The sequence below is a fragment of the Sus scrofa genome, chromosome 4, assembly GCF_000003025.6.
Source record: "Sus scrofa isolate TJ Tabasco breed Duroc chromosome 4, Sscrofa11.1, whole genome shotgun sequence".
NCBI classification, from domain to species: Eukaryota; Metazoa; Chordata; class Mammalia; order Artiodactyla; family Suidae; genus Sus; species Sus scrofa.
The window spans coordinates 41918792-41945555 of NC_010446.5; the positions used below are offsets into that span (position 1 = coordinate 41918792).

At 38.7% G+C, this 26764-nt stretch overlaps 1 protein-coding gene across 7 annotated transcripts in view; it reads right to left on the reverse strand.

Annotated features, from left to right (window-relative positions):
* The window catches only part of DPY19L4 (dpy-19 like 4 (C. elegans)), a 65045-nt gene continuing 40264 nt past the window's right edge, over nt 1984-26764 (reverse strand). For 2 of the 7 annotated variants that reach the window (XM_001926300.6, XM_005662961.3), the window contains 7 exons: nt 26081-26200; nt 21857-21977; nt 20224-20280; nt 19145-19227; nt 15617-15749; nt 10847-11005; nt 6847-7511 (listed from right to left, as the gene is read on the reverse strand). In XM_001926300.6, the coding sequence (XP_001926335.1) occupies nt 7347-7511; nt 10847-11005; nt 15617-15749; nt 19145-19227; nt 20224-20280; nt 21857-21977; nt 26081-26200 (838 nt within the window). In that variant the 3' untranslated portion in view covers nt 6847-7346. Of the gene's footprint in view, nt 7512-9880; nt 10155-10846; nt 11006-15616; nt 15750-19144; nt 19228-20223; nt 20281-21856; nt 21978-26080; nt 26201-26764 lie in introns of all 7 variants that reach the window. The other 5 variants (XR_002343210.1, XR_002343211.1, XM_021089085.1 and 2 more) reach the window with 5 other exon arrangements.

Genomic DNA, 26764 nt, shown 5'->3' on the forward strand with positions numbered 1-26764 from the left:
CAAACTCAACTGGTATCCATGAGGACTCAGTTCAATCCCTGGCCTCACTCAGCGGGTTAAGGATCTGGCATTGCTGTGAGCTGTAGTGTAGGTCGCAGACTCAGCTTGGATCCAGTGTTGCTGTGCAGCTGGCAGCTGCAGCTCCAATTCGACCCCTAGCCTGAGAACTTCCATATGCCATGGCTGAGGCCATAAGAAAACCAACCAACCAACCAAAAAAAACAAAACAAAAAAAAACCCTGAACGTTGAGATTTATAGCTTACATTTACAAAACATTAGCTATGTACCATATTTTCATTTTTATTTCTCACCAATTACCCTACAGGGTAAGCATTATCCTCACTTCATTATACTTTGTCACCATGCTTATGAAATCCACTAAATATATCACAGCTGAATATTTGCAGCAATTACTTGAGCCTATTTTTTCATTTCTATAGGACATTTAGTTTATCAGACTCAAAAGAGCCATTCTCTCATTCAATAGCTCTAGCTACAAGTTTTCAGGTAAGCAGTAACATAAAGTCTATTTCTTTATCAAGCACACTACCAAGAGAGAAAGTTGACTTGTAACTACTACAAATGACCTGCTAAATTTCTCTCTGGTTATTAATAGCCTTAATAGGCTTTATTAAGTTCATGTATATACTCCCACAGCGGGAATGGCAGTGTGAGGAGCCCTTGTGAAACAAAACCTAACTGGTGACCATTATTTTTTAAAAAGGCAACCACTTAAAATTTCTGGGCAGGAATTCCAGTTGTGGCTCAGTGGGTTAAGGACCCTAAATAGGGTCCATGGGATGTAACTTCGATCCCTGGCTTTGCTCAGTGGTTGAAGATCTGGCATTGCCGCAAGCTGCGGTGTAGGTCACAGATGCCTCTCGGATCTGGAGTTGCTGTGCTGGTCGTAGGCCAGCAGATGCAGCTCCATTTTGACCTCTAGCTTGAGAACATCCATTGCAGCAGGTGTGGCCCTAAAAACAAAAGAAATGGGAACAACCCAAATTTCTGTCAACTTATGAGTGATACACAAAATGTGGTATAATCATACAATGGAATGTTACTTGGCAATAAAAAAGGATACATGTAACAACATGAATGAATTTTGAAAACATTATGCTAAATTAAAGAAGCCAGTCACAAAAGATCACATATGATATGATCCCACTTATATGAAATGTCCACAATAGAACTTTCTGTCCAAAGACATTAAGTTTATTAGTAGAAGTTGCCTGAGAATGGAGTGTTTGGAGATGACAGTCAAAAGGTATGGGGTTTCTTTTTGAGGTGATGAAAATATTCTAAAATTGATCGTGAAGATAATTGTACAACTCATAGATATACTAGAAACTGTTAAATGATACACTTTATTTATTTATTTATTCATTTTGGTCTTTTTGTCTTATTTTTTGTTGTTGTTGTTTTGTTGTTGTTGTTGTTGCTATTTCTTGGGCCGCTCCAGCGGCATATGGAGGTTCCCAGGCTAGGGGTTGAATCGGAGCTGTAGCCACCGGCCTACGCCAGAGCCACAGCAACTCGGGATCTGAGCCGCGTCTGCAACCTACACCACAGCTCACGGCAACGCCGGATCGTTAACCCACTGAGCAAGGGCAGGGACCGAACCCGCAACCTCATGGTTCCTAGTCGGATTCGTTAACCACTGCGCCACGACGGGAACTCCTAAATGATACACTTTAAATGGGTGAACTGGGAGTTCCTCTGTGGCTCAGTGGGTTAAGGACCCAGTGTTGTCACTGCTGTGGCTTAGGTCGCTGCCATAGCAGAGGTTTGATCCCTGGCCTGAGAACTTCCACTTGCTGCAGGTTTGGCACACACACACACACACACACACACAAAGTGAATTATATGATATATAAAATTATATCTTGATAAAGCTGAAACCAAAAAAGATACATATATAAATAAAATACAACTTAAAATTAAAAAAAATTTTTATTATAGAAACAAAACAAGGAGTGTAATTAGGCATGAAATAAATAATTTCATTCTTGATAAAAGCACATTTAATGTTACAAAATCTGAAGTAAACTAGTTTATAACCCAACCCTTTTAATCTTTTGCAAAGATGTAGCTTTAGTTATAAGGACATATTTAATCTAAATGTACATTTTTGTAGTATTAAGTCAACATACATAAAAGCAGCTGTATTCATCTTTGTTAAATAGATGTACAAAGCTAATTAAAATATGAAAGGGTTGTTTGAGATATTTCAAACTATAAGTATGGAATGCATGTTTCTTTCTAATGCTATTATTCCACTAAATATAGTGGTAAGACATTTGGTGTATCCCTTATAAATAAAACTGCACACTGGATTATATGTGCCAAGATTAGGATGTTGCAAATTCTAAAAGACTTCTAAACAAAAATTATTCAGAGACACCTTTATGCTAAATTCAGCAAATCTGGTTCTAAAATGCCCTTTTTTATTAAGGAAAACAAGGATAATGTTTAGAAACCTTAATGGGAGTTCCTGTCATGGTGCAGTGGAAACGAATCCAACTAGGAACATGAGATTGCTGGTTTGATCCCTGGCCTGCTCGGTGAGTTAAGGATCTGGTATTGCCATGAGCTGTGGTGTAGGTAGCAGACTTGGCTCAGATCCCGTGTTTCTGTTGCTGTGGCTGTGGTGTAGGCTGGCAACTGAAGCTCTGATTGGACCCCTAGCCTGGGAACCTCCACATGCTGCAGATGTGCCCCCCAAAAAAGAAAAAAGAAACTTTAATGGATGGAAAATAGCTGAATCAAATATATTCCTTTGCAAGTTTCACATGAAATTTATTTTTCTTTTTTGGCTACACCCGTGGCATATGGAAGTTCCTGGGCCATGAACTGAATCCGAGTCACAGCTGAGATCTAAGCCACAGCTTCAGCAATGCCAGATCCTTAACCAACCGCACCTGAGCCAGGGAGCAAACCACCGCCTCCACAGACAAGCCAGATCATTAACCCACTGTGCCACAGTGGGAACTCCTGAAGTTTTATTTAAAGTATAAATTTTACATATTTGAAAACTTAATGAGCTATTATTTCAATAAGAAACTGTTCAATATTACTTGCAACATTTCAGAGCTAAAACTATTAGCAGATAGAAACAACAGAGAATATCTATTTTAAAAAAAAGGACAAATGAGAGAATATATTGAGATGTAAATCAGGAAGTAGTTATTTCCCTTACAAAAGATTCTTAAATATACAGAATAGTTCAAAATATATGCCCTTTAAATATTCATGCATTTAAAGTAAATTTACAAAAAAAACCTGATTTACATACAACTTTTAGAAACCCCACCAATTTTATAAAAAACACGACTTTTACCTGCAGAAGGCATTAAAATGTAGAAAGGGTCAAAAAACTGAACTCTCAAAAACAACAAAGCTTGATAAGATGGGTATTCATTGTTTCTTTCAAGAAATTAATAACCTATTATTTATTTATTTATTTATTTTTTGTCTTTTTGCTATTTCTTGGGCCGCTCCGGCGGCATATGCAGGTTCCCAGGCTAGGGGTCGAATCGGAGCTGTAGCCACTGGCCTACGCCAGAGCCACAGCAATGCGGGATCCGAGCCGCGCCTGCAACCTACGCCACAGCTCACGGCAACGCTGGATCCTTGACCCACTGAGCAAGGGCAGGGACCGAACCCGCAACCTAATGGTTCCTAGTCGGATTCGTTAACCACTGCACCACGACAGGAACTCCAATAACCTTTTTTTTTTTTTTTTTTTTTGTCTTTTTACTATTTCTTCTTTGGGCCCGCTTCCCGCGGTATATGTAGGTTCCCAGGCTAGGGGTCGAATTGGAGCTGTAGCTGCTGGCCTACGCCAGAGTCACAGCAACACGGGATCCAAGCTGTATCTGCAACCCACACCACAGCTCACAGCAACGCCAGATTGTTAACCCACTGAGCAAGGGCAAGGATCGAACCCGCAACCTCATGGTTCCTAGTCGGATTCGTTAACCACTGCGCCACGACGGGAACTCCTCCAATAACCTATTTTTTAAAGCATAATTTTCAGCCCAAAATTTGACTTCATTTCTGCTTTTCCTTGAATCAATCTGGACTGTATGGAAAGGGGGTACAACAGTGAGGTTATTAGCAATCTGAGTTAATGTCCTGAAAAAGCATGCTATCTATAGACACAGAAAGTAATGAAGAAATAAGTTAGTTTTGAAGTACAATGCATACTCCCTAGGTTGTAAAACCTTACCAGTCTAACAAAAAGCACTAAGATGCAGATGCCAAAGTTAGAGAAAATAAAAACCAACACAGAGTCAATATCATATACCTTATCAAGTTATTTCATTTGTTGGATTGTTTGGCATTTGAGAAGCTAATTAATTTAAAATGTAGGCTAGAAATTTCATCATTACCCTTAACAAAGATTTGCTTACTGATTAATTAAAGCTGACAGCAAAAAGAGCATAGCATAGCATTACTTTCTTATGAAAAAGAAGAAAAATGAATACTTTTTTTTTTTTTTTTTTTTCTTTTCATGGCCACACCTGCAGCACATGGAAGTTCCCAGGCTAGGGGTCAATTTGGAGCTGTAGCTGCCAGCCTACACCACAGCCACAGTGATGCCGGATCCAAGCCCTGTCTTCAACCTATACCACAGCTCACGGCAACACCGGATCCTTAACCCACTGAGTAAGGCAGGGATCCAGCCCGCAGCCTCATGGATACTAGTCGGTTTTTAATCCACTTGAGCTGTAACACTAAATGAAAAGTAAATTTTGAAATAAGGAGGTTAAGGCACCTATTTCAACGGTTTTGCAACATCAAGGGCAAAGTATGCTTTGTATTTCTTTGAGAAATTCCTTCCACCCCAAACCCCAAAATGTTGCTCCTTTCACAGTAGATCTTGACTGTCAAACCTAACAACTGTTAAGTCACCCAGATGGAATTACTTGCAGAATTCTTAATCATCTGTTAGTCTGCAAATCAGTAAGGAAATTGATTAAATGCTCCTCAAAGTTTTCTGTTTTCCATTTCTAAAACAAAGTACTATTGTTTTAACTACAGCTAAAATAGCTTATATCTCATATCCAGTATTATGATTTCTATAATAAAGCTCATGTTTTCCTATTCAACTGAGGCTGACTGAAAAATACTTTAAAAATTCAATTAAAAGCTTCTCTGAATCTATTTTATTTAAGAAATGAGTTGACAGAAGCAAAAGCAACTTACTATTATGTCAAACGCACACACAAAAAAACACAACAAAAACAAATTCAGCATATCTGATCATAAAACTGATAAAAATTCAATTAAGTATTTCATGCTATATAGAAAGGAGGTTGTGCTATTTCCCTTTGAAAATAGGCAAGCTGACTTTTAAATTACATTGTTTTACATGCTCTCTCTAATCATAAGTATAACCATGTGACTATTCACTGTGTACTTAGGTAACTATGGTAATATTTTCATAAGGCTTGAAGCTAAGTACTGGCAACTCACTATTAAGATGTAAGTGAGAGAACCTGAAATAGCCTGCCTGTAGCTATCTTGTTAAAAGTTACATAAAAGCATGAAATGACAACCAATGAAACAAATGCACCAGACATATGACACTGCCACCAAACAACAAACTCCATAAGAACAAAACATCCTAGAGCTAACATCTTAGTCTAAGAATGCATGTGCTCTGTACTTAAAAAATTATATATATGTGTATATATGTATATAAAACAGAAAATAAAGGTAATGGAAAGATGCTCCTTTCTAATGTAGTTATTTAGAGTTCTGAAATTTCAGTTTTTACGGCACTTTAACAGGTAAAAATTTGAAAGTCTGTTCACTCAATAGGTGTATAAACATGCATCCCATCTTATTAAAATATATATCTATCCTGAATTTCTTTATATGGCCAAATTTATCAATTTAGAATTTCTTTTAATTGATAATTTAAAATGTGAAAACATGACTTGAAGAAATATAACATTTAAATTGTGAGACTGTGCTGTGAATTTTATAACTGTCATTTTGTTCTTAATGCTGAAGACTGTACCATAGTTTCATAAATAATAGCACTTGTGTTTTATCATGCAGAGTTGTTTAACAGTATCTGCACATATCTCCAGAAATTGTTGCTCATTTTAGTACACACAGTCTTATTCTGACAAATACTTACTTTTTCACTTAATACTTTAGTAGAAGACATGTAAATAGATTGTATACCCATATCCATATTTTAAAAACCTGAACAACATTCTTCTAAATGTCTGTTTTTAAAAATATATAGGTAACAAGAATTGCTGTTTTACCATGATTAAATTGGTATCAAATTTATGGGCATAAGTGTAAAAAAGCTAGCCAGTTAATAGTCATAAAATAATGAAACGCAGTATCATGCAACATATATTACTAGGAAAGTGCTCACTTACATAGGCAGCAGATGATTAGAGTGGTATTATGGAAAAATCTGGACATACCTTTATGTGTATCCTTAAAGATCACTTTCCTTTATAAAATTTCCATTTTAATTTAAATGCCACAAATTCTCAGCAGACATTTAAATTAGTTTTTTATTGTAAGAGTTTCGTTGTTTTTTTTTTTTTTTTTTTTTTTTTTTGTCTTTTTTGCCACTTTTTGGGCCGCTCCAGCGGCATATGGAGGTTCCCAGGCTAGGGGTTGAATCGGAGCTGTAGCCGCCAGCCTACGCCAGAGCCACAGCAACGCAAAATCCGAGCCGCGTCTGCAACCTACACCACAGCTCACGGCAACGCCGGATCATTAACCCACTGAGCAAGGGCAGGGATCAAACCCGCAACCTCATGGTTCCTAGTCAGATTTGTTAACCACTGCGCCACGACGGGAACTCCTTTTTTTTTTTTTTTTTTTTTTTTTTTTTTGTCAGAGTTTCGTTTTATTATACACCATGAAATTACCTTCAGAAACTGCCTTGAGGTTAAGAATAATTCTTTCCTTCTATTCTAAAATTATATCACATCAAGTATTTATTAAATGTTATGGTTGAGAACTATACTCTGGCCTTGAACATATTCAAATTCAAGACCAATGCTATGATGGAATGAAGATTTAAGAGGAAAATTTTACGACAGTCTAGAGGAACATGTAACACTAAGAAAAACACCTGGCTGGAATACTGCAGAATGGCAGATTTGACATTTTACCAAAGAACAGTACTGTTTGATCTTCTTTTCCCCACAGAACTCTAGATCCAGTTAACAGCAGGAGGGGAAAAGCAGCAGCAACATTTCACATGTCCAAGCTCTGATTTCTGAAAGACACCATGTAGGTAGAAGAAAACTGCACTTTACATCAGATGTCTACATCTTTGAAATGAAGGCTCTGCTATTTTTCAAGACTGAAAGGATATCACAGTGTTGATTTTATATACAAAGTAGGATCTGTTCCAGTATACTCTAGTGAAATAATTCATATATGGAGAATAGTTAATTTTGACCTCATGACAAAATCGCCCATGTTTTGAGTAGGTTAACTTGTCACCTTCTTCACAAACGACCTATTAAAAGATAGGAAACATAATATTTAAAAACTTATTAAGCTTACAGGAGCAATACAATCAATGTACAAATGACTACATTTATATGAAAAAATATAGTACTGCTAAATGTGGACTATCTCATATTGTTCAGCAAACATCTCACATTGTCCAGTAAATAAATGCTTCTTCATAAGAGTCACCATGTCCACTACTCAATGGATTTGAGATTCCCAATGAGATTAAGAAATGAGTATAGGAGTTCCCGTCGTGGCTCAGTGGTTAACGAATCCAACTAGGAACCATGAGGTTGCGGGTTTGATCCCTGGTCTCACTCAGTGGGTTAAGGATCCAGAGTTGCCGTGAGCTGTGGTGTAGGTCACAGATGCGGCTCAGATCCCGAGTTGCTGTGGCTGTGGTATAGGCTGGCAGCTACAGCTCCGATTAGACCCCTAGCCTGGGAACCTCCATATGCTACGGGAGCGGCCCAAGAAATGGCAAAAAGACAAAAAAAAAAAAAAAAGAAATGAGTATAAAGGAGTTCCCTTCATGGATCAGCAGTTTATGAACCCAACTAGGATCCAAGAGGATGCAGGTTCGATTTCTGGCCTCATTCAGTGGGTTAAGGATCTGTCTTTGCCATGAGCTGCAGTGTAGGTCACAGACGTGGCTCAGATCTGGCATTGCTGTGGCTGTGGTGTAGGCTGGCAGCTGTAACTCTGATTGGACCCCTAGCCTGGGAACTTCCATATGCCACAGATGCAGCCCTAAATAAAAACAAAGAAAAAAGAAAAAAAAACAGAGTATAAAATATTTTCCAACTTTGAGGAGTTCCCATTGTGGCTCAGGGGGTTAAGAACCCAACTAGTCTCCATGAGGAGGCAGGTTCGCTCCCTGGCCTCATTCAGTGGGTTAAGGGTCTGGCTTTGCTGTGAGCTGCAATGCAAAAAAAGAAAAAAGAAATGAGTATAAAGTATTTTCCAACTTTGAGGAGTTCTCATTGTGGCTCAGGGGGTTAAGAACCCAACTAGTCTCCATGAGGAGGCAGGTTCGCTCCCTGGTCTCACTCACTGGGTTAAGGGTCTGGCTTTGCCATGAGCTGCAGCACAGGTCACAAACGTGGCTCGGATCTGGCATTGCTGTGGCTGTGGTGTAGGCTGGCAGCTGTGGCCCCAATTCAACCCCTAGCCTGGGAACTTCCATATGCCACAGGTGTAGCCCTAAGAAGAACAAGTGTTTTCCAATTTTTAAAAGACCTAATCTCCATAGTTTATTACCATCCCTTTGAAGAATTTTACCATGGAACCTACCAAGGCTGAGACATGGACATATATTGTCTTTTTTTTTTTTTGGTCTTTTTAGGGCCTCACCCATGGCATATGGAGGTTCTCAGGCTAGGGGTCAAACTGGAGCTACAGCTGCTGGCCTACGCCATAGCCACAGCAATGCCAGATCCGAGCCACATCTGCCACCTACACCACAGCTCACGGCAAAGACAGATTCTTAACCCACTGAGCAAGGCCAGGTATTGAGCCTGCATCTTCATGGATACTAGTCAGATTCGTTTCTGCTGAGCTACAATGGAAACTCCTAGACATGTATTCTTAATTATGTTCGAACTTTTCTTCTTATGTAGACTTGACTCACAACAGTAAGCAAGTAAGTTTCTATGACTTATCCAGCACAATTCTTTACATTCTCACTTTAATGATGTTCACTAATACATCTTAGCTAGCTTGATGGGTTTTCCATAATAGAATACTAAATACTATTCTAATAACCTAGGAAAGATGTCAGAGAGCCCACTTTAAGAATAAAAGGGAAAGAAAAAAAAAGGGAGTTCCCATCATGGCTCAGTGGTTAACGAATCTGACTAGGAACCATGAGGTTGTGGGTTCTATCCCTGGCCTTGCTCGGTGGATTAAGGATTAGGCATTGCCGTGAGTTATGGTGTAGGTCGCAGACAGGGCTCGGATCCTGAGTTGCTTTGGCTCTGGTGTAGGATGGTGGCTACAGCTCCGATTAGAACCCTAGCCTGGGAACCTCCACATGCCATGAATGCGGCCCTAGAAAAGATGAAAAGACAAAAAAAAAAAAAAAAAAAGAAGAAGAATAAAAGGATGGGGGGGCACAGGGGTTAAAATAAATAAATAAATACAAGGATGAATTAACTTTAAGTCTGTGGCTGGTATTACGTGAAAGAAGTAGTAACCTGATCTTCAAAATGGAGCAAAAAGGCAGCCAGGAGCACCAACTAAGCCAAAGATCACAGACATCAAACCAAGAGAGAAAATTCAAAGTACATGCAGAAAACAGACTAAGTTTACATTATAAGATTAAGGGGTCATGAAGAGAAAGAAAAGTAGAAATCATAAAAACTAATTTCTTACCGTCCAACTGGTCTGGGATGATTAAAACAAAGAGCTAATTATTTAGGAAAGGACAGAAAAAATCTTGGTCGCAAGCTAAACAGAATACACACTCCAGGGAGTTCCTGTTGTTGCACATCGGAAACAAATCTGACTAGTATCCATGAGGACGTAGGTTTGATCCTTGGTCTCCCTCAGCGGGGCCGCTGTTGCTGTGGCTGTGGCCTAGGCCAGCAGCCATATAGCTCCAATTCAACCTCTAGCCTGGGAACTTTCATATGCTGTGGGTTCAGGCCTAAAAAAAAAAAAAGAAAGAATGACCTACTAAACTTTTCCTAAGATCCTCCACCTCCAACCTTCCTAGGAATAAGGGCACCCATTCCAGAGCCTAATTACCAGATGGTAAAAACTAATAACTAGATACACAAACTCCCCTGTCTGTCTCCTTAGTTGCCAGGTATACAGTATATACACTGCAGGCTGAGACTTGGTAAGTAGTTAAAAATCAATGAAAATTTAAGATACAGCTAAGTCCTTACAACTAAAGTAGCTCTGAATACACTAATTTTTGTGGATGACACAGACTCAATGTACAGGACTGTGTTAATTTAGTAATTTTTCTAGATATGTATCAAATCACGACATTTCTCAACATAAGAATATAACAATACAAAAAACTACTCTTTACATTATTATGTTAAAGTAAAATCATCATTCAAATCAAATTATGCCATCTTTTATTTATAAATGTTGAATATGCACAAGTACAGGCAACAAATAAGGAATCCAGGTATTGGTAAATTTCATTTTTGCAAAATTGCCCAACTTTTCTTTTGCACATTGAAAAAATATTTCAAACTATTTCAATAGGGTGCCCCCACTGTTATATAACTTTTAATTATAATCTTAATAAAGTTTTAAGATACTACAAGTTTAAATAAAGTCATTTTTCTCAAAAAAAATTGAACTTTCCAAATGGTTACTTACATGGCCATTTGCAATGTCTAATAAGTCTTTAACCCTACATCCTCTTGTGGTTCCCACCTCGTTGCAGATAGCATCTTCTACAATTAGGTAATTAGCCTTGTAGGATGTCAGTATTTTATAAATATCTTCAGCAGATCGCTTTGAATAGATTTGATAGATCTGCAAGAACAGAATTAAAACAAAGATTTTAAAAGACATCTAAAAATTCTATTAATCAAAATTATACACTGAGCATCTACTATGTTCTCAGTGCCATCTATGGACAATAAAGATATTCACTAAGATTTAATTCCTGCCCTCAGGAAGCTTATATTCATTTGCTACTGGCAACTTGTACATCTTATTTGTAGAAATAAACATTCAAGTCCTTTGCACATTTGCCCCCACCCTGAGCTTTACTGAGATATAACACAGTGTAAGTTGAAGATGTATGACATGTTTATTTGATCCACTCACACATTGCAAAAGGATTATCACCATAGCTTTAGCTAACACCTGCATCCTGTCATATGCAGACTTACTAAGATTTACTCTCTTAGTAACTTTCAAATATACAATAGTGGTTTTTTTTTTTTTTTTAAGGGCTGTATCCATGGCATATGGAAGTTCCCAAGCTAGGGGTCAAATTAGAGCTGCAGCTGCCAGCCTATACCACAGCCACAGAAACATGGGATCCGAGCTGCATCTGCAGCCTACACCACAGCTCACAGCGATGCCAGATCCTTAACCCACTGAGTGGGGCCAGGGATCAAACCTGCATCCTCATGGATACTAGTCAGGTTTGTAACCTGCTGAGCCACAACAGGAACTCCACAATAAAGTATTAATCACTGTGCTGTATATTAGATCCCTGGCATTTATTCATTTTATACCTACCTCGTAGTTTGTACTCTCTGACAAACACCTCCTTGTTTCTCCACCCCTCCTAGCCCCTGGTGACCACGATTCTTCTTTTTTTATGAATTCAGCTTTCTTAGATTCCATATATAAATGAGATCACACAGTATTTGTCTTTCTCTGACTTATTTCCCTTGGCATAACGCCCCTAAGGTTCATCCATATTGTTGCAAATGGCCTTTGTCCATTTTTTAATTGGATTATCTTTTTATTACTGAGTTGTAATAGTTCCTTTAATTTTTTTACTAACACGTGTCAGAGAATTTTATATTCATTTTATACATGAGATAAAGTTGGTGAGGTTAAAAATAATTTGACTCTTGTCACAAAATACTGAATGAGGAGGAATGCTTAAAACTCATTTCCTGTTTCCATGGTATTTCTTCATCACAATTTTACTGAACTTATTAGAAATAACTTCTAGATTTTATTAGATAATATCTTTTTTTCAGTTTTTCTGATTTGCTGACATTAGAAAATCACAAGAGTTAGGCCAAAAGTATGACAATCTGTTTGTCTTGAAAATACTGTGATTTGTAATCTAGATTGAACAGGCTCCAACCTTTTTGCAGATTATTCATTACCTGCTTACTACATGTTATTGTTGCTATCTAGCCAGCAACTTTAGGTCCAATGTCCACTGACATCCTAGAAATAATTCATTCCTTGGGATACAGAATGTTAATAAGTCAAGAGCAAGTTTCTTACTCATTTCACTTTGCTACATGTTTTATGTGAACGGTTCTATCCTAACAAGCTCACACTTACAGTTTTTTACATATATTTTTATTTATTTTTAAATTTGGGGAAACTTTACCATACTATTGGGGCATTTAAAAAAACCACTTCCATGCAATGGCAAGAACATTACCGTTAGACCTGGACAGGGTTTCTCAACCTTATTAGCACTACTGACGTTTGGGGCCAGATAATTCTTTGCTGGGACAGAGTGGAGGCTGTTTTGCAGTATCCCTGGTCTCCACCCACTAGATAGCTGTTGAAGCCCTCCTACAGTTGTGACAACCAGAAATATCTCTAGACACGCCAAATGTCCCCTGGGGGCATGATCATCCTGGGTTTGAGAATGACTGGCCTAGGAGATTATACAGAGGTTAGTCACATGTTATGAATTATAGATGGTGTCTAATTTAAAGGATACGGTCTCATTTGTGGAGTTCAATTTATTTTAACAACAAATTTATTCAGTACTTGGGATGTACGAGACATCATATAGAAAGACAATGATTTGAAAAAAACATGCTTCCTATTCTCACAGCCAAGTCATATAAAACTGAAAACTCTGAAATGTTCTAAGTTTAGGAGTTCTCTGGTGGCTCAGTGGGCTCGGGAACTGGTATCACTACTGTGGCTCTGGTTACTGCTGTGGCAGAGGGGGCAATCCCTGGCTCCAGAACTTCTGCATGCCTCACGTGTGGCCAAAAACAGAAAGTTTAAATTTAATTAGAACCTAATTAGAATTCTGACCTTATTATGAGTGATTCTGAAATTCTAGATTGGGAAAAAGACCAATCAAAAAACAACAAAGGAAAAACTACATGTCAAAGTTAGTTGGTTTAAATCCACCAAAAAATGAAGTGCAGGACATAGGCTTGTAGTATACTCTCTAAGCAACACCACCTTTCAAGTGCAGCAAATACTAACCACACGCAGCTATTATCTCTCAGGTAAATCACTCACAGGTAGATCTCCCCATCTCTGACTTCTCCCCTGCTTCAATCTGCCCTACGACTATAATTAACTCCAAAACAGATCTAAGCATTCCACTCCCAGGCTTATGAAAGGTCTTAACGACTCCCAAATGCCTCAAGGGTAAGATGAAATTCTTAAGCCTGACACTGCAGGTCCTCCAGAATTTGGCCTGATTGTATTTTCTAGTTTCATGGCCAAATTTCATGTCTCATGTGACTTTATCAACCTGGAATCACAAGTATTCTTTTCATAAACAAGTTTCTAGTCATCCTTTGAAGCCTCGATCAAGGGAATGGCCTTCATGAAGACTTGGATTTTTTTTTTTCTTTTTTTTTTTTCTTTTTAGGGCTGCACCCACGGCATATGGAAGTTCCCAGGCTAGGGGTCAAATCAGAGCTGCAGCTGTCAGCCTATGCCACAGCCACAGCAATGCAATATCCAAGCCATATCTGCGACCTACACCACAGCTCACGGCGATATTGGATCCTTAACCCAATGAGCAAGGCCAGGGATCAAACCCTCATCCTCATGGATACTAGCCAGATTCATTTCCACTGCACCACAACAGGGACTCCCAAAACTTGGATTTTTTATTTCTGCACATACCCATTGCACGGGGGGTTTCCTGGGTTAGGGATGAAACCTGAGAATCCACACCACAGCAGTGACAAAGCTGATCCTTAACCCACTGAGCCACTACGGAACACCAAGACTTGGATTTTTTAAAAAATTTTTATTGGAGTATAGTTGACTTACACTATTTTGTTAAGTCTCAGGTGTCTACAAAGTGAGTCATATATATATATAAAAATATATATAAAAATATCCATTCTTTTTCAGATCCTTTTCCCATGTAGGTTATTACTGAGTAGATTTCCCTATGCTATATAGTAGGTCCTTGTTACTTAAGGACTTGGATTTTTGCAGGCAGAACTGACTGCTCCTGCATTTGTATTCCTCTCCATACTTTCTGTGTTTATATGGGTATGCATGTGTGTGCACATACAATTACAATTTAATAGTATGTAATAAAAATAGTTAACATTTAGGAGTTCCTTTCATAGCACAGCAGAAACAATCTGACTAGTATCCATGAGGATGCAGGTCTGATCCCTGGTCACGCTCACTGGGTGGGTGATCAGGTGTTGCTATGAGCTGTGGTGTACGTCACAGGTGTGGCTTGGATCCTGCATTGCTGTGGCTCTGGGATAGGCCAGCAGCTGTAGCTCCAATTCGACCCCTAGCCTGGGAACTTCCATATGCTGTGGGTGCAGCCCTAGAAAGCAAAAATAAATAAATAAATAAATTGATCTTAAAAAAACATAGTAAACATTTAAATTTTACTGTGTTTCAGGCACCGTGCATTATCTCACTTAATTCTCACAACCAGAAGGTGAGAACTATTATTATTTCCAGATTCTGAAACTTGCTCAAGGTTACAAAGCTAGTATGAGGCAGAGATGCCATCTGAATCCAAATAACTCTAGTTCCAGAGCACATTCTTAGAGTCTAATCTTTCTATTAAATGAAAGTCTAACTTCTGTGTTGCTAGACTTCCTTCTCAGCTTAAAGTACACTTAAAAACTATATGAAATTCTAAGTGAAAAATAGAAAAAACTCAGGTTCAGTTGTTCAGATACAAAATTACCATTTAGATCCATACTAAACATCCAAAATAATACATTCTCTGAATCAGAAGTAACTAGATACCATACTAATGTCATACCAAGTTATTAATAATAGCTCATACTGAAAAATAAATCACAGCATTAATAAGCAATAACAGAATTTTTGCTTGGAAATATAAAGTGTATAAAGACACTAACTAAAAGCCTTCCTTTAATAATTTGATTGAGAACAATGATATTTTCAAAAGAACATTTCCCTTTGTAAAATATTATATATCAGTCCCTTAAAACCTTGTAGAAAATTAAATGTTTCTCCTGGAAACACATCAATACAACATAAAATAAAGAACTTCATATTTTAATTTTGCCCCTCTTAGTTAAATGTATTATTCAGCTTTTTCAACAACTAAAGTTAATTAACTCTTCTAAAACTGGCTGGATTTTCCTAACAAGGAATGCACTCATTATTACACAACTATATTAAAATAGAGAGTCATATAAGAAAGATCTAAATGTAGAATGTAAAATGCCTTACATTTTCATTTCGCTTGAGAAAGTCATCATCATTGTAAAGAGGCAAGCTTGTCACCATCCATCCAGTGCATAATTTAATTGCAGCCATTAATTGTGGACTTCCTGCAAACACAGCTGCAACTGGAGCTTGCCTTCTGCAAAGAACCATAAAGATTCACACATTAGAAAGTTAAGTATACCCTTTAGATCATCGATTTATATCAATTCTGAAAACCAAGCAACTTAAAATGTATTGTACACTTAAGTTTCAATGTCAGCTTTCATTTCATTTTTGGATTTCAAAAACTAAGCACCTATTATGTGCCAGAAACTGTTTCAAGTGCTAAAGAGACAGAAACATTTTGAAAGAGAATTGAGAGGATAAGGTCCCTGCTTTCCAGAGGGAGCAGGGGGAGAGAGAATAAACATATAGGTCAGGTGGTAATAATACTATTAAAAAATAATGCAGGGCATGGCGTTCCCATTGTGGCTCAGTGGTTAACGAATCCGACTAGGAACCATGGGGTTGCGGGTTCGATCCCTGGCCTTGCTCGGTTGGTTGGGGATCCGGCGTTGCCATGAGCTGTGGTGTAGGTTGCAAACGCAGCTCGGATCCTGCGTTGCTATGGCTCTGGCATAGGCTGGCAGCTACAGCTCGGGTTGGACCCCTGGCCTGGGAACCTCCATATGCCACAGGAGTGGCCCTAGAAAAGGCAAAAAGACAAAAAAAAAAAAAAAAATGCAGGGTAAGGAATGGGATAGTGACAGTAACACTCATTTTGGATAGAGTGGTCAGTTCAACAGTGATGCTGTGAATTCTCAAATTCAACTTTGGCAAATAAACCACCATAAACCAACTCCTTCCAGATCCATCTATCCTCCTGCTTCTTTCCTACCTTTATCCATGTGTCTGTCTCCAGATACCACATGAAAGACTTCTCTACTCTAAACTGTGATCCAAACTCCCAGATAGATGCTACTCACAAGACAGGTCCCAAAGGGCTGCTCTAAGGTCCTCACTTATTTACTCCCTGTGTTCAACATTCAGCATCTACCTACTATGTTCTAGGGATAGTGGCAAGCTCTGAAAATAAAGAGATGGCACAAAGACATTGTCTTTAGGCAGCACCAGTAATGAGGAAATAAAAATGAAACATAAAAATTACACCATAGTAACATAAATGTCCAATCATCTGATGTACAATGTACAGTGTTTAGACCTTGGGTGTCTTTGAAAATATTATGATAAATCACACACATAGATGTGACTTCCTTTTTGTTAATAACAATACAAGACTATATAACCAGTGTCCCACAAAGGTAAATACAATTCACAAAAAAGAATTAATGGACAATAGTCGAGGATGATCTTTTAAAAAAAAACAATTTTTATACATATGAAAGTTGTCATTACAATAATGAGACTTTATAATAAGACCTATTCTAATTGCTACATACCTATTCTAAAAACCTGTTCCTCTTTTCCAGAAACACATTGTGTTTCTTCCCCCATTATCTTGGCCTTTTCTGATAGTGTTTCACTCTTTTTTCAAGTTTTGGTTTCTTCTTCTATGTCTTTAAAATATTTCAATGTAGTTATTTCATAGTCTCTATCCATAGTCAGAAAAATGGCAATGATTCTTTTCCCTATAGTTACTCTCCTGGAGGAAACTCTGGTTTTCGTCACAAGACTTGCTTTGGCCAACAGAACAACAGCACACATAATGTGAACAGAAGTTTAAAACATGTTCGACACTGAAACTTGTCCTCTTCTTGTTCCTGAGAACTCTACAACTACCACCTTATGAATGGGCCCAGGCTCACCAGTGCTGGATGATGATAACACACATGGCCAAGTCATTTCCATGCCCTCAGTTGACACGTACCCAGCCTTCGACATGAGAGAGGCCATGCCATACCATCTAGTCCCAGAGAGCCGCCCCAAACCGTAAGAATCCTATCCACTGCCTCCACTTAGCTAACCATCGAATCTTTGCTGTTTGTAAGCCACTAAGTTTCATGGTGGCTGTACAGCAAAAACTAAGTGACACAAATTTTATTATCAGAAATTGCTAGAGGTTTAATTTGTTGTTTGTCACAAACAAGAGCTGATTCCTGCTGCGCTGTACTATTTCTTCATGTATAACTTTTGAGCTTATCTTCATGAAGCTTTATTTGTGAAATCCTGTATAGCCTGGGTTGAAGTTTATATCAGACAGTCCAGGCCACCCGAAGACTACTTCTTTTTTTTTTTTCTTTTTAGGGCTGAAACTGCAGCATATGAAAGTTCCCAGGCTAGCGGTGGCATCGGAGCTACAGCTGCCAGCCTACACCACAGCCACAGCAACTCGGGATCCAAGCTGCATCTGCAACCTACACCACAGCTCACAGCAACCCCGGATCCCTGACCCACTGAGTGAGGCCAGGGATCAAACCCACATTCTCACAGATGCTAGCCAGGTTTGTTTCTGCTGCACCACAAAGCGGAATTCCCAGGACTACTTTTTAATGCTAATCTTTTTTTCATTTATTTTTTTGGCCACCCTGAGGCATATGGAGCTCCCGGGCCAGGGATCAGATCCAGGCCACAGTCTCAACCTAAGCCACAGCTGCAGCAACACTGGATCACAGCCCACTGTGCCAGGCCAGAGATCAAACCTGTGTCCCAGCGCTTCCAAGATGAGGCTGATCCCATTACACCACAGTGGGAGCTCCCATGCTAAATTTTTGATTTAGGGTTTCCTAGATTAGATTAAGTGTAATTTAAACTACAAATATGTGAGTTCAGATGCACTGCTACAAATTTAGAGGAGAGATTTATTTTTGACCAAGAGCTGAGACAAAGGAAGACATGCTTTCTTGTCATCTATCTCTGTCACTTAATGGATATTTTGCTAGTTCATCCATTCATTCTAACCCTTTGAGAGTTCCATAGTTTTATATATATATTGGGGGAGGCAAAAAGGTGTTTCATTTACAATTCTGGGCTTACACAGGCCCAGATCACACCTCCTGTCACATTAAAATCTGCCTGAATATTAAAATCAAAATAAAAAATGGGGGGAGTTCCCATGTGGTTCAGTGGGTTAAGGATCTGGCGTTGTCAGTGCTGTGGCTCTGTTTACAGCTGTGGTGCAGGTTCAATTCCTGACCTAGGATTCCATATGCTACAGGCCTGGCCAAAAAAAATTTTTTTTGTTAATCTTGGTTATTAAGACTAGAAATCTAACACTTATCCACCTCCAGCCCAGGGTAAAAGAAGCATCTTTTGACTATCTAAATAATAGGACACTGGTTCATTTATAATTCCACATTTCTAGTGTTTAATGGGTAGAGTCTCAAATCTCAAACTTACCAATGGAAATGAGTTCAATTAGAAAATTAGAATTAGAAGTCCAATCAAAAACTAAATATCCCTAAAAACACGGGGTAAAATTCCCAAGTTTTATGAGAACTCATAAAAAAGCATTAATTTATTACTTCCCCTGAATCCATTATAGCATGCAATAATTAGTAGCTTAAAAACAATCTTGGGCAGTTCAATTCTTACTTTATCCAGGTCATAAGTTCCACTGTATCTGGGTCATAAAATTCTTGTAGTTCCATCAATTCTGTAATTAATCTTGGAAAAAACTAAAATGCAAAACAAAATCCCCCATACTCAATGTAAGTATTTAGAAAGTTTAAAACTGTTTCAGAGTACTTCCAAAAGCTAAGAGGCTAACTTAAAGCAAACAATATCACAACATTGTTCTCATGGAAACAATGGCATGGATTGCTTTACTTTCTTTGAGTGACCTGCTCATTCTTCTCAGTCTGAAGAATGTATTTTATGGTTAATTTACCGCCTACACTCAATACATAATTTAATCATCAGTTGTATTGTTCATGCACACACATAATGAATAAATAAGGAAACAAAAAGAGAAATTTCAGGCCAAGTCAAATAATGCACAGGTTTACTGGCAATGAGTTCCATATTACATTATGATAAGCCAAAAAATTTATATTATTTTATAAATATTTAAATTTTGGAGTCACCAAAATAGTTCTTAATACTAAAACCTATTTATTCAGCCATTTCCTTTGCAAATTACAAACTGAATTAATAACAGTATTAGACCACTGAAAATTGCATCAGATGGCATTCTTTTTTTTTTTTTTTTTTTCTTTTGTCTTTTGTTGTTGTTGTTGTTGCTATCTCTTGGGCCGCTTCCGCGGCATATGGAGGTTCCCAGGCTAGGGGTTGAATCGGAGCTGTAGCCACCGGCCTACGCCAGAGCCACAGCAATGCGGGATCCGAGCCGCGTCTGCAACCTACACCACAGCTCACGGCAACGCCGGATCGTTAACCCACTGAGCAAGGGCAGGGACCGAACCCGCAACCTCATGGTTCCTAGTCGGATTCGTTAACCACTGCGTCACGACGGGAACTCCTCAGATGGCATTCTAAAAAGGTTTTAGCTCATCTATCATGTTCCTAGCGGTAAAAAATTAAGTATTATTGAGTATATGACACTTTGTTTTATTAGAATAGTGTCTCAATATAAGTATCCTACACACATATGTAAATTTATCACTACCTTGTAGACAAAGTATACTTTAATATGAAAAATTTAATTTTCTTACCTCCTTCCATAAGCTGAGACCTATTATAGTGGGCACAGCCGTGCTTAGAATAAGAGCCTAAAATGTTAAGGGAAAAAGGGTTATGAGTAAATACATTTCTGAATACACTCTAGAGGTAGTAGACACTGACTCCATAACCAATCACATATGCTTACAGTTATAACAATTTCAAAGAAATTGAGTCAGCACAGAATCTAGTTCACAGAGTGAAATGGGTAAAGAAAATAAATTTAAGACATGTCAAGCTGGAGGCAAAGTGAGACATACATATTTACTACATAAATTTAAGGCAGCACATAAAAAGGATAATGCTCATAGCAATATTTTCAAATAGCAAACTAAAATTTGACAATTTTTCCAGGAATTTAGGTTACGAAGAGCTTAGAAGAAACACTGAAACACCACGTTAAAAGCTAACAACAGGAGTTCCCGTCGAGGCTCAGCAGTTAAGTAGCATCCATGAAGACGCAGGTTCAATCCCTGGCCTTGCTCAGTGGGTTAAGGATCTGGCATTGCCACAAGCTATGGTATAGGTTGCAGACGCAGCTTGGATCCGGCATTGCTGTTGGCTGTGGTGTAGGCCAGCAGCTGTAGCTCTGATTTGACCCCTAGCCTGGGAACCTCCATATGCCATGTGTACAGCCCTAAAAGGCCAAAAAAAAAAGCTAACAACAACAAAAAGACAATGAATCAACACAGGGAAAAATAGCTAATACATATAAATGTACTACTATGCTAAAATAAAAATGTACAAATTCCTCTGGAAGAAGGCTGGCAAGGAGTTCCTGTTGTGGCTCAGGGGTTAACGAATCTGACTAGGAACGATGAGGTGGCGGGTTCGGTCCCTGGCCTTGCTCAATGGGTTAAGGATCCTGCGTTGCCGCGAGCTGTGGTGTAGGTCGCAGACGAGACTCGGATCCCGGGATGCTGTGGCTCTGGTGTAGGCCAGCGGCTAGAGCTCTGATTCAACCCCTAGCCTGGAAACCTCCATATGCCACGGGAGCGGCCCTAAAAAAGACAAAAAAAAAAAAAAAAAAAAAAAAAAAGAATGCCTTCTCTGTTCCAATAGCACCTTGTCAATTCTTATTATTTGTGCTTTTTTTTATTTTTATTTCTTTTGCCACTCCTGATGAATACGAAGTTCCCAGGCTAGGGACTGAACCTGTGTCACAGCTGTAACCAGAGTCACAAAAGTGACAATGCCGGATCCTTAACCCACCAAGCCATGACAGAACTCCTTATTATCTGTTTTTATGACCAGGAGACTGTCATCTTTTCAATTGTGTGTTATCTTTTCATCCCAAGCACACTGTATATAGCAGGTACATTGTAACTGTTTAAATTCATGCTGAAAACACAGCATAGTTCTAAATCAAACCAAGAAAAATATTATTAAAACTAATTTTTATAGCCTCTAACATTATTGATTCACTTATATTCTTACTTTCCAGTTTTTAAGTTGTCTCAGTGAAATGTACTACTTTTATAATCAGAAATTATAAAAAATGTTTTTCAAAGGATCTCTTTACCTATAAATCATGTGATTTACACTATTTTAATTGTATTCAATGTGGTTTCCATTCATACAACTGGAGGAGAAACAAGTACTTAACACAAAATAACAATGACTCACCAACAATACTGGATGTACAGTCCGTAATCGAAGCCACTTGAAAAGTGTCATCCAAAGTTCAGGAGAACATACACCAAACGCTGCTAACATGCACACGTAAGGAGTCCAGAGGTATTTCAAGCTGGAAAAGACAAAAAGAGTCATATTGAGCTATCCTATGAACATCATTATTATCTGATTTCTCTTTTCTGAGTTCTTCCTATACTCATAAAACTACCACAATGTTGAGGGAGAATGAACAAACTTAGCCTCTAATTTTCAGCCCCGTATTTATTTACTTCTAAAGTAATCGAGACATGTGGGTCACTGAAATGAGGATGAAATAAGACATTAGTATAGATGAGCTATAATAAAATTATACACCTGGAGAGAATATAAACTGTTATACTTTTTCAGAAGGCAATTTGACGGAACCTATGGAAATTTAAAATATTCCAAGATTATCCCATTTCTAGAAATCTAGCCTACAGATATATTAGCTTAAATGTATAAAGATAAAAACACATGGCTTTAACTGCAGTATTTTTTTTTTTCTTTGTACTGTTGTGCCTGTGCACATGGAAGTTCTAGGCTAGGGGTCGAATCAGAGCGACAACTGCCTGCCTACGCCACAGCCAGAGCAACACGGGATCCAAGTCACTGTGAGCTGTGGTGTAGGCTACAGACAAAGCTCGGATCCTGCATTGCTGTAGCTGTGGAGTAGGCCAGCAGCTAAAGCTCTGATTCCACCCCCTAGCTTGGGAACTTCCATATGCTGCAGGTGTGGCCCTAAAAAGACAAAAGTTTTATATAAAGTCTAGAGTCATGTGAAACAAATAGACCAATTGGACAGAATGTACTTAAGGTTTAAAAAAATGAATAATGGAATTCCCTTGGGTGCAGTGGGTTAAGGATCCGGCGTTGTGACTAGCAGCTCAGGTTGCTCTTGTGGTGCAGGTTTGATCCCTGGCCCGAGAACTTTCGCATGCTGCAGTGTGAGAAAAATAAAGAATACTGACTTGGGCTTGGAAAAAAATAATGGATGCCTACAGAATACATATTGCTAAGACAGAGGAACTGCGTTAGTTTCCTCTGGTCAACAAATATCTCCTCCTATTTCCCCATTTCTGAAAATACCCAGCTATTCTTCCAGTCAGCCAGAATCACACTAGAGTCTGGTTTACAGCTCCAGAGGACACCATTCACATTGAATTATGTGTATATGACACCCCTCAGAACACAAACTTTCCACCCTCTATACTGGATCATTTATGTCAATCCACCGATTTCTTTGCATCCATCCCTTCCTTACCATTTTATTGCAATAACCAGCTAATTAACAGCTCCACTTTTAGATTCTCTTCCAATTCAATCAAATGCCAGATGAATCTTTTTCAAACATAACTATAAAAAGACATATTCTGTTCAAAAATCTTTAGTTTCCCAATACCTACAGAAATAAATGACAACTCATCTAAATCATTTTCTAGGCACTTTAAAATATGGCCCTGATTCACCTTTTCAGTTTTTTCTTGTACTACTTTCCTAAATGGTTCCAGCCAGAGTTTGTAGAACAGTTGTAGCGTTTCCATCCTGTAATGCACATAAGTTTCTCCCCATAGTACAACTGCACCCCTCTCTAGTTGCTGTCTTAGCCTCTGATTCCATTTAGAGTCAGGTTCCTTGAAGTCCAGTCCTTGAAGTTATCTCTTTTTCCTCACCTAATCTACCCTCTCTCATGAGATTCTTTAAAAACTCCTTCTTTGGCTTCTGAGTTGCAACTCTTCCTAGGATCCCTCTACCACAGCCCTACAACTACTTACTGAGTTTTTAATTCTCAAATGTTTTAATTTTGGCCCCTTTCAGTCCATCTCCATTGCTACCCACTTCTAGATTCTATTATGATATCTTCTCGACTGGTTTATCTTCCTCTAATCTTGTTTTTCTCAAACTTTTGTCAATCATTGCTGCCAAAGAGATCTTCCTAAAATGCAAATTTGATCATGTCAAATTTCTGCTTAAAACACTCGATCTGTTCCCTGCTTATTTTTCTAGACATATTTCTTCTACTTCCTTCACATTTATCCCATACTACTGGTTCCCAAAGAATACCTCTTTTCCCCAGATTATTATACAAATACACACACATACAGTGGCACACAAGAAAACTGACAGTCTGGCCAATCTCTGTTTATCTCTCAAGACTGTGGTCTCATTTAGAAAATCATCCATAAGCTGACTTCCCCTATCTATCTACAAGTGAGTCAGTAACTCTTATCCCCAACTGCTCCTCCTCATGGCAGTGATTTTTCTGATTGGTGAGGGTAAGGTCAGATAATCAATTGGGAATACTTAACTCAAACACTTCCAGGCTTCCATTTTTTTGGATCTTCCTTTTGCAACATGGGTGAATATATGGGTGGAAGAAGCTTCCCAAGGCTCTACCCATTCAAGAGCAGAAGGCCTAGAATTTGAGACTAACCTCAATCTAGGGTGGAAGATACTGGAAGTCCTTTTGGTCACATATGAACAAGTGTTCTCCTGAAGTTCTCCTGTGGTGCAGCAGGTTAGGGATTTGGCACTGTCACTGCAGCAGCCCAGGCTGCTGCTGCAGTGCGGGTTCAGTCCCTGGCCTGGGAACTTCCACATGCTGCAGGAGCATCAAGGAACAAGAGAGGAAGGAAGGGAGGGAGGAAAGAAGGAAGGAAAAGTATTCTCCAATGCAACTTTTATCAGAATCAGAATCAGAATCATCCTGATGACCAAAATATATTTCTCATATATACTTGGTGTTTGGCCAAAGTTCCTGGCTCATGGCTTCCCCAAACTTGGAATTTCCTAAGTGCTGAGAGCCTAAAGGTATCTTTTACTTTGTTAATGAAGTGACTTGTGGAAAGCAGCTAAGGCTAAGAGCTGGTTGCCAGGGAAGTCAACCACAAGATTAGAGGCTTGAAACTTTCAGTCCTACCCTCAAACCTCAGGAGGCTGAGTTCACCAATGGCCAATGCTTTAATCAGTTGTGCCTATGTAATGAAGCCTCCAGAAAAACCCAAAAAGGAGAGGGTTCAGAGAGCTTCTTGGTTGGTGAACACATGGAGATTTGGGAATAGTGGCACGTGGAGAGAGAACCTCCAAGACCTTTCCCCGTACCTTTCCCTATGCAAATATTCCATGTGGCTGTTCCTGATTTATATCCTTTTGTTTTTTTGGGTTTTGGCGGGTTTTTTTGTCTTTTTGCCTTTTCTAGGGCCGCTCCCGCGGCATATGGAGATTCCCAGGCTAGGGGTTGAATCGGAGCCGTAGCCACCGGCCTACACCAGAGCCACAGCAGCGCGGGATCCGAGCTGCATCTGCGACCTACACCACAGCTCACGCCAACACCAGATCCTTAACCCACTGAGCAAGGCCAGGGATCGCAACCTCAAGGTTCCTAGTCGGATTCGTTAACCACTGTGCCACGACTGGAACTCCTGATTTATATCCTTTTGTAATAAACCAGTAATCTAGTAAGCAAAATGTTTCTCTGAGTTCTGTAAGCCTTCTAGTAAATTAATCAAATCCCAGGAGGGGGTCTTGGGAACCTCTGACTTACAGCTAGTTGATCAGAAACACATGTAACAATCTGGACTTGGAACTGGTCTGAAGAGGTGGGGGGAGCCCTGTAGAACTGAACCCTAAGCCTGTGGATTCTGATGCTATCTCCAGGTCGGTGGTGTCAAAATTGAGCTGAACCGAAGGATACCCCGTTGGTGTCCAGGGAATTGTTTGTCGGTATGAAGAAACCTCTTACCCCCATTGAAAGTGGGTGCTCAAACCATTTTATACTCCTGTGTCTTATTTCTTATCTGAGTCAAACTTCAAAGAAAAAGGTATCATTTGTTGAACCCTCATCCTTAGATCACCATTTACTTCTCCTTCACTTATCAAAGTTGTAGTTTTATTTTTGTGTGATTAACATGTCACCTTCATTAGTCCATAAGTCACTTAAAGTCAGAGACTGCTGTGTACTTTTGTTCACCACTGTACCCAAGCACCTAGCACAATACTTGGCCCTTGGAAGATGTTTAGCAGTTTTTGAGCAAATAAATGAATATGTAAATATCAGTTCATTGTACCATAAAAACCTCTCTAAACGTTAGTTATATTACGTTTTTTGTTTTTGTTTTATAAATGTATTCTTGAAAGTATCCACTTAGAAAAAACAATTCTTTGTAAAAACAAATGGATCAAATAAAGTATACTTACCCTTCTATAACCATTGCAAGAGAGCCCAATAAAATAGTGTGAATCACATGATAAATGATTTCTGGCCTTTCTCCAATTCGCCCATCTTCAAGTGTAATAGTTTCTTTCAGGGACTTACCACTAGAGAAAGAAATGTGTTTTTTTACTACTTCAAAAATATTTATTTGAAAAATCAAAGATCTTTAATCTCATAAAAAATACAGGTAGTTCTTAAAATGTGAAAGTATATTCTGGCCAAATACCTAACTTACATATCTCCAAGTCTTTAAAAATGGCTTTTCAAACATGAAGACAACTGACTCTATGAAGATTAAATATAAAAGTTCGGGAAATATAATTAAAAAAAAATTTATAGTTTGGGGGGTGGGTGGATGTGCTTGGGTTGTGGGATGGAAATCCTGTGAAATCAGATTGTTACGATCATTATACAACTACAGATGTGATAAATTCATTTGAGTAATAAAAAAAATGAAAAAAAAATTTAGGTTCCTTTTCTGAGACCAAATTATCACTGAACTAGTGACTACTAAATCAATACAGTTAAATCACAATTTGAAAAACTAAATTCTCAAAATTAAGATACTATCAGGAATCCCCATTATGGATCAGTGGTAATGAACCTGACTAGTATCCATGAGGATGCAGGTTCCATCCCTGGCCTTGCTCAGTAAAGGGTTAAGGATC